The sequence below is a fragment of the Limulus polyphemus genome, unplaced genomic scaffold, assembly GCF_000517525.1.
Source record: "Limulus polyphemus unplaced genomic scaffold, Limulus_polyphemus-2.1.2 Scaffold371, whole genome shotgun sequence".
Lineage (NCBI taxonomy): Eukaryota > Metazoa > Arthropoda > Merostomata > Xiphosura > Limulidae > Limulus > Limulus polyphemus.
Window position 1 is genome coordinate 330,720 of NW_013665981.1, and position 9,163 is coordinate 339,882.

General features: G+C 30.5%; 1 protein-coding gene across 2 annotated transcripts in view; it reads right to left on the reverse strand.

Moving 5' to 3' along the window:
- Nucleotides 1-3,897: 3,897 nt before the first annotated feature.
- The window catches only part of LOC106457770 (ras-like GTP-binding protein Rho1), a 46,571-nt gene continuing 41,305 nt past the window's right edge, over nucleotides 3,898-9,163 (reverse strand). For both annotated transcript variants that reach the window (XM_022383791.1, XM_013917213.2), the window contains exons 4-5: nucleotides 8,181-8,363; nucleotides 3,898-4,882 (exon numbers count right to left, since the gene is read on the reverse strand). In XM_022383791.1, the coding sequence (XP_022239499.1) occupies nucleotides 4,844-4,882; nucleotides 8,181-8,363 (222 nt within the window). In that variant the 3' untranslated portion in view covers nucleotides 3,898-4,843. The remainder of the gene's footprint in view (nucleotides 4,883-8,180; nucleotides 8,364-9,163) is intronic.

Below are 9,163 nucleotides of genomic sequence, written 5' to 3' on the forward strand. Positions count from 1 at the left end.
CTTTTGATCAAAGCAAGCTACGTTACTATGCATAACTAGAAATTAACCAAATAATTAATATAGATAATTTAATATAATATTCTAACAAGGTGTAGGCAAATATATAAAACAAAAACTTGTATGATTAAAATGCATTGATTTGTTAGTTGGCCGTCCTCGCTGCTAACAATATTTTCGGTCACAAACCCAATAATAACTGATAAGGTTCAACCACCTCAGAAGTTTTAGGATTAGTCTTAAATCCAAATAATAAGCTAGCGATGTAAATTATCAAAATAATTTATAATGTGTAACAAAATATATATATTAAACATTTAAATTAATCTTACTAATGAAACATTCGAAAGTAGAGTATAATTTATTTATAAACATATGAAAACTAGCTGTCGGCTTCTCACATTACCAGCATTTCTCTGTCCAACAGATGAAGAAACAATAGTTTAAGATGTTGAGAAGTGTCTTCCTAGGGATTGCTTATGGATTAGCTCGTTAGTTCAGTTAGTAGAACACTCACCTGGTGTACATGCCCGGAAGTCAACTCCTACTTTTATGAAGACCAAAAACATGAAACTATCACAAGTTTGTGTAAGTTTTGTTGATATGTTATTTTTACTCTTTCCAACAAGATCCAGTGTTCAAGTTTTGTTCACCTTCTGATGGTATACTATTCGAAATTCACAAGTGCAAAACAAAACAAATACTGCCCAACTAATAGCCCCCTTGTGTGCTTAAACAAAATGCCATATCAACACTTCTTTCTTAATTTACCATAATCACCATATACACAGGCTAGCAATTAGACACCTACTCCTGAAAGAATGTCATTTTATTAAGTAAACAATGATTAAACAGAGAGTACACAAATGCCTTTAGTATTAAGTGGATCTGCCTTTTGCAATATTTAAGGCAGAAACACGTTTATATATCTTTCCAAGTTCTGAAACCTGATCCTGCAGAATTGCATTCCACTTCTGGTGAAGAACGTGGATGAGGATAATCTAGATATTGGTTGTTTGTGACATATTTTTTTGAGTTAGTTTCATGGCAATGATATTAAGGCTATCAGCTGCTGTCCTTAACTTTTAACTGCTGACCAGGAATAGCAACTGGCCTGTAACACCCACCATCAGCCCATTATAAATGGACAGTAGGATTCATGTTCACATTAGAAGACCTACACAGCTGAAAGGATAAGCATGTTCAGCACCAGATTTTGATTCTATGGCCCACACATTGCATGTTAAGGACCATATCTAAACCAGGCACTGAAGCTGAATGAGCAGGGGTCCCATCTGGAATAAAAATACTGCTTTGGTACAGACAGATAGAAGTCATTGTTCAAAAATTGTGATGTATCATGCAGCAGTGACCATCCCTTCACATACTGTCTGTCAGCTTTTGCAGCCCAAGCAACACTGTTACAGAAACAAAGCTTTATTTTGGGGTGTGATAAAATCTGTGATGCCCATTGTTGTAAATATAGATATTACTTGGAGAAAAGAGTGGCTTCCATCAAACCACTCTGTAATTGTAGCTCATACTATGAAGATAACTTCTGATGACAGTGTGGCACACTTGCAACTGTTCTGCAACAGTAAAAGCTTTTTGACATGGGTCATTTTCCACACTTCTTCTCACAGTATGAACAGTCTATTCTGTTAGTTTTGGTGTCCAGGGCATGAAAAAACTGCCCTTTTCTGACAAAACAGGAACTATTTTGTCATTCTAATCGCCATAAACAGTGGTATTGCAAGGGACCTGGCAATTCCTCAGACTTTGACTGCCTTCCATATAGAAACTAAGCCAATAAAGAACCAACAACATGCAAAATAAAAATGAATCTCAATAAAAAAAATTAAAAATTTCACAGTTATTCCAAAGTTATATTTCAGTATATGATTAATATATTGGAGACAGCAAAGGGCAGTATTGGTGTGGTACATTGTGAGCTTAAGCAACCACAGGTGATCAAAACCTATTTATTTATTTTGTAGCAGGAAGCTAAGTTTTTTTTCAGAAGGTAAAAAATCTAATACACAGTTTATCCCTATTTATGAAAGAGCCTTTGTCTGCAGACATCTGAATCCAAGATACACCAAATAGATTTTCATACTCTAAGTTGTCTCCTTCATTTTCATTGGTTAATAGTTTGGTTAATTTTGTTTTTCTTGACTTTTTTTTTTCTTTCATTGTTAATATGGACTTTTTTTTGTTTTTTGTAGTGGCTTGACTTCTTTTGGTAGTTATTAACCATATATATCTATGTACATTATTTGATCTGCTTTCACTGATGTGAATTGTACTGTCACTAATAATTAGAATTTTTGAGTAACTGTTGTTGGACACAACATGAACAGCAACAATTCAGATAAAAAGTAATTATGGATAACTTAATGCAGGCCTAAATAAATATTATTTCATGCAAATTTCTGTGTAACACAGTACGCAGTGTGAAGAGCATCAACCCAAAACATTATTTAAATGTGTTTAAACTTATCTATTACTACTTTATCTGAACTGCAATTAGAATTGTTTAACAAGTCTGTATATTGTACTTTACTTCAAGTACAATAACTTACACCATCGTGACTATCTATGTCATAAGCCATATCAACCTTATTTCATTGTAACCTTTCAGATTTCTTTGTTATTTAAAATTGGAGAACTTCTGCTTATCTGATAAAATCTGCAGCATAGAAAATATTTATTGGATATCTTATACTAAAAAGTTTTAGTTCATGCTTCATTAATAATCTTTAAACTGTGTACCTACTCATGACATTGAAAAAAAAACTGTTTTGCCTAATAGCAATTAGATGAACAGTGTTCATAAAGAGTTTTAATCATCACAACTTTACAGAAGTTTTGCCCTGATTCAAGTAATCATGGTGTCAACCTCCAATTTTTAGGGTTGATGACACTAATTCTACAGTATTCTCCATTTCTTGCCGTCTGCACCAACTTTTCTAATCCAAGCTTCTCATCTCCAATCCATTTTCTAATGTCATCAAGCCAAGGGAGTCTCTGACTGCTTCTCACTCTTCTTTCTTAGATTTTACCTATGAGAAACTCTACCAACTATCCCTCAGATCTAAATATACATGCAGATTATCCCTTTGAAAAAAAACTTCTTATATGTGACACAAAAGGTAAACAATTTTAACTTTCTTTGCAGCTAAAACTATTTGCACAAAGTTAAACATAGAAAGAAAACATTTCTCTCTGCAATTTGGTTTATATTGTTCACAGTAGAAGAATTTAATACTAAAAGTCTTTGGATGCTTTCACAGTAGCTTTTCTACATATTGTAGACAGCAATTTTGACAATTCAAACAATGTTTAGTGGAAGTGTTAGTTTTTTTAATAAGTGCACTTCAAAATATTATAGACATTTTGAACATTTTACTGAGATCATATGGATGGTCAGTTAGCTGTTGTATTTACATGGATAACCTTAATAAAACAGTGTTATTCTTACAAATACAAAACACTGCATTGGCAAATAAAACGTTTTTGAGAAGGAGATCTTCAAGTGCAGTGTGTTTATAGATGAAAATGTAACTGGCTGAAACAGAAATTTTATACTGCCATAATATATATGCATCTGTTTATATATTGTAAGATCTTTTTTTAGCTCAGTATCAAGCAGGAAGAATTTTTAGTCTAGTAAAACCATATCATTTTTATGGTTAATACAGAATGGACCTTATTGTCTAAATACCAATTTTATGCATTATTACAACTTTATAACAAATTGATTAGAGATTTATTTTCAGCATTATAATATCCACACAGAAAGCTATGTATATTTTCTAAAGGAAAAAACTACATGAATGTTTTGTACTTACAGAAAAATATTTGAAACAATTTGCCATAAAAAAAATACATGAACATTAGTCTGAATCTATAAGAAAAACTTTATTTTTAGTCATTCTTGTCTACAATGGAAAACGTTAGGAAATAAACCTGCTTACACAGAAATCTTTTATTTTTAATTTGTTTACTAAAAACCTCCAATTGGTCAACATTGTTCTTAGAAAGAAAGCTTTATTTAAAGATGACAGATGGTTCAGAAAAAAAAACAAAAAAAACAAGACTCATTGCGAGTTGAAAGGGATTAATTTCAGAGAATCAAGTATTTCTCAGACATAAACTGAAGGAACATTAATTTTGCTATCACACATGGTATTTCCATTTAAAAAGCTTGTATGTATATAAGAAATGTTTTCTGAAATTACTTTATAGACAAGAATCAAATTAATTGGATTTTATTGATGAAACATTCTCAACATTACATTAACATATCTACTCAAAAACTTTTTTTTTTTCATTTTTGTATTCACAAAAGAAATTTTATTTCAAATGTTCTAAATATCTGAGAGAAACCTAAACTGAATAGAACAATGTCAACAGATAGACATACAGATGGTTAGGCACACAAACAGACTCCCCTTGTCTCCCAGTATAGAGTGAAACGAACAAGAAGCACCAACACACAACAGACACTGGCAGGAGACCTATCCAAGTGGTCCACCCCCCATAATCATGCAAGATGAATAGATTTGTCAAATGGGATTTACTCCCTGATATGCACTACATTCATCACTACTTATATGTCCTCTATGCAAAATAAAATCAAGTATTTGATACAAGCCTTGTGTTTCTTTATACATAATCAAAAATTAATCACAACAATTTTCATATATTCAACTTAATAAGATAAAAAATGTATTGATGAAAAGATGGGATATCTTAGCAGACACTGCAAGTGGGGGTTAGCTGTTGTTTTGGTGGACAACTGACCCAGAAAGATGAATGACCATAGCTGGTAACATGGTGACATTCAGAAGAGCACACATTTTGTCCTTTTTCTCTTTCTAACCTGTAACAGTTATCATACAGTTCAGTAACAGCTCATATAATGTAAAACACTAATTTCATGAAAAAATATTACTAAGCTGAAAAGCTTGTGGTTCCTTTTGTACAAGAAGTATTGCCGACTACAAGTTTAAACATCTTAGAAAAAAAAAAAAGGTTTCCTTTCTAGCCTCACAGAACAATTTAAAAATACAAGCTCTAAAACTGCATTTTTGCTGTGACAAGTGTTGTTGAAAAATAATTGCTGAAAATTAATAATCTTGTAAACTAAAGTTGCAAATCAAGTGTTATACGCATCCAAAGATATATTTAAAAATTTAAGATTTAGAGAAATTATAAGTCACACTTTCTGATGGATTTATGTTACAAAAAACTAATTCACACCTTTCAATTCATTAAGTGCTTATTGTAAAGTTGTGGTAAATTGGACAAATCAATGTCATAGTTAGTAGCTTATGTGATAATCCACTTTTAGTTATTAACTGATTACTATTTTTAATTATTATATTCTAATTATCAGCCATGATAAACTATTCAGCAATATGTATGTAATAATATGTAAATAAAAATTAGTAAAATTCATAAACAGAATTAGGTGAATATATAGGCTACTAACAAATGAACAAAGCCATTCATTAGTATATCTAAACTTCCGTTATAAAATTGGAACATTTAATTGCAATTTTTGTGCAAAAAAAAACTTAATCTTTAGCCATTATTTTCTGTTTATAAGGTAGTTCCTGACCTTATTCCATAAAATTTAAAAGCTAGCTACATTTACATTACTACTATTCCAAACAAAACATGATTCCTATAATGATTTTTCAAACTGGCCTAGATAAGGCTTTGAGCTGTAATATATAACTAAAGAATAAACTCATATTTTGTGTATGATGTATGTACAAAAATTATTTGAGTATTGAAACACTGTTCAGGAAAAGAAAAAAAAATGGATACAGACAGGATTGAATCCTCTACCTCCAGCAAAGAATAGGCTATGCCATCCGAGTTAAAGCTCAAAATCATTTTTGCATATACACCATTATTACATACATATTATTATATATAAATATAGACACACACATACATACACACAGTGTAAATTTTGTGGGTAAATACCTTGTCTTTCTGGATAATCAATATCTTTCACTAAAAAGATCTTGAGATTTTATTATTGATTGAACTCTTGATAAAGAGACATCATAAAATAGTAAATATTAGAAATTATGATATCAAAAAGTGTAAAAATCAACTGCCTTTGTTTACTGCTATTTCATTTATTTTTATTTTTTCCTTCCATAATGGTATCAACTCTTTTTCTCCTCACCCCTAAAGTATTAGCAAAGCATCCAGTCCACTACCATCAATAATGGAAATGGTCAATATTTCATTCCCCAAGCAGGTAAACTTGTGCTTCGCGTATGAAGAGCTTTTAAACAACAGATACTTGAAACCATCTGTACTTGGTGAAACTCCATAATTACAAAATTGAGTTAAAAGCAAAGACAATTGTACGTTTCACAAATACTCCATTTATTAATGACCATCAGTCTGTACCTAATGCCTTTACTGGTGAAACCATGGTCTTTAATATATGAAGTATTTGTGAAACATTAATTTTCTTTGTTTTTTCTCTATTCTGTAAGCATATTTAAATTTTAGGCCTAATTGTCCATTTTTAAGCATCTGTGTGGAGGTAGTTGAAAACGTATAATAGTTCTAAAACAGTGAATTTTTAAAATTATGGTATCAAGAATTGTAAAAATCAACTGTTATTATGTTTAGTTTTTGTAAATTCCTTGTGTGTATATGTGTCTAAATCATATTTTCTTTCACATAACCTGTTAGATGTCAGCATTGAAAATGAATGAAGTTGTGACAGTGGCTGTTAAGGCTAAGTGCTGTAGATTGTATAGCAGGTAATCACATGCTTCATGTACAAAGTGTATTTAAGTTTCATGCCCAATTGTCAATTTTTAGGTGCCTGTTGTAGTTTGTTTTGAGATGTAATGGTATTACATTATTTATAATCCACAAAAAAGGTAAAGAATTAACTTAATGTGTTTTTTTATGTTACTGGAGTAATTGTCTTTAAAGTTAATATCATAAATGTTGTAGAGAATACATTTATATTTTCTCTTTATAAGGATTTAACTGTAAATGTCTGGCATTCTGCAAGTTGTTTATGATCACACCTACACATTGATTTAACTGATAAATTACTGCTACCACTCCATGGTGTTTCATTTTCATTGTGGTTTATCTGGGAAGTTACTACTAGCAGTCTGTAATGTTTCCTCTACAGGGATTTAACTGACAAATTACTGCTACCACTCCAGTTTATGGTCTTTCCTGCATATAATGATGTAAATAAAAAGTTACTAGTGGCTATTTGTAGCATATCGTTTACAAAGTTATTTTATTGAGAAGGTATTGCTAAAAATCTGTAGTGATCACTCTACACAGTGATTTAACTGAAAAGTTAATGTCAGTAAGTTACAGTGTGCCATCTGTTGTGATTTAACTCAGAAGTCATGTTGTAGCATGTTAAAAAAAATAGGATAGCCCTCTACATTATTTTTTATTCACTAAAATTTACATTTTGGTGAAGAAAAGAAATTAATAACTAAATACATTCTAGGTTAATAAGGATTTAATCCATTGTAACCCAATATCTCATGTTTTTAAGAGTATGCGAGAACATTAAATTCTAAGAAAATCTGTCGCTAAGATAATGTATGTTTTGGAGAATCTTTTTGCACTTTTTTATTATTTAGCTTAACTTATTAATTAGAATAGTTGAAAATCTTACAGCCATAAGACTAAAAAATCTTTTTTAAATGAATTACATTATACTATTGGAAAAATGTCATATTTTGAATTAGTACTTAGAAAAATTCCACATCCATTTGTTGCCCACTGACCTTACTAGGTCTTAAGCAGGTAAACTGTGTTCAATTAAAAATTGAGGAAACTTAAAACTTTTATTCCAGATCAATATTATTTTTCTTTTTAACATTTGATCTCAAATCAGTTATATTTATTAACAGAAAATTATTTTTTAATGCTGTCCCATTACAATGAGGGTCAATGGCTATTCTAGTCTTAGCATTTGAAAACACATAATCTTAAGAAACTCATTAAGACCATAAGTTTGTTGGAAGGACTAATATTAAGACTGGTGGCAAATGTTTGGTAAATTAACTTTTCTACACCTTCTTCAATCCAATTTTACCTTCTGACAAATATTTCGAAATACTAACAGTTAAGTCAATAAAGTTATAAGATTTAAAAAAGCATACCTGCAATGCTGCTCGTGTAGCTGTTTCAAACACTTCCCTAACTCCATCTTTAGTTTTGGCAGAACATTCCAAGTATCCATAAGCATTAATTTTCTCAGCCATCCCTCGACCTTCTTCTGATGTGACTGGTTTTTGTTTCATTTTAGCCAGTTCCTTTATTGTGTGTGGTTCATTCCTGAGGTCCTACAAGAAAGAAAAAAAAAAGGTGAAGGCCAATTCATACATCTGGAAACTGTAGAAAGCAATATTCTAAAGGTCACTGGCAAAAATATTATATATAAATGAAATCTCATATAATGAGAAAGCTCATTTATTCTACTATTGAACACAGAAACACACATCTCACGTATTCACTTGACTAATTAAAATACTGAAGTATTTATATTATGCATGGAAATAGAAAAGGTGAACAGACATGAAATTGTGTAACAATTGTTATGAACTTAAGTTTACTACAGACACATACATGCAAACTACAATAGTTTCAAATTTCTATTACAAAAATTTCAAGCTCCAAATCATACTTTCTATTTGCCTTCAGTTCAATTCATTTGAAAAGTAAGTGGATATCTTAGTAACACAAACTAGTGAAATGTAAACCAGATCTAAGCCTGCGTTCAAGTACACTTCAATTCTGCAGGTATACCATACTTATTGATAAATCTTTACTCTTAAAATAATTTTTCAAGAATATACTTTACAAGTGATATTTAATGTATAAAGTTTACACAAACCTTCACTACCAATTGATTTTCTATCATCACCAATCATTTTATTACAGTTACTCTTTCATAAGATGTATATAATGCATGTAAGTGCAGGTACAATAAATAATTTGAAAATTAGATTTTAACTCTAGGTTTAGATCAATTCAATAAAGTAATTAATAAAAGTTTACTTGTATTTTCCAAGACTTCTTAAGTTCACTTGAGAAGAAGAGACAAATTATATATATATATATATATATATATATACATACTGTA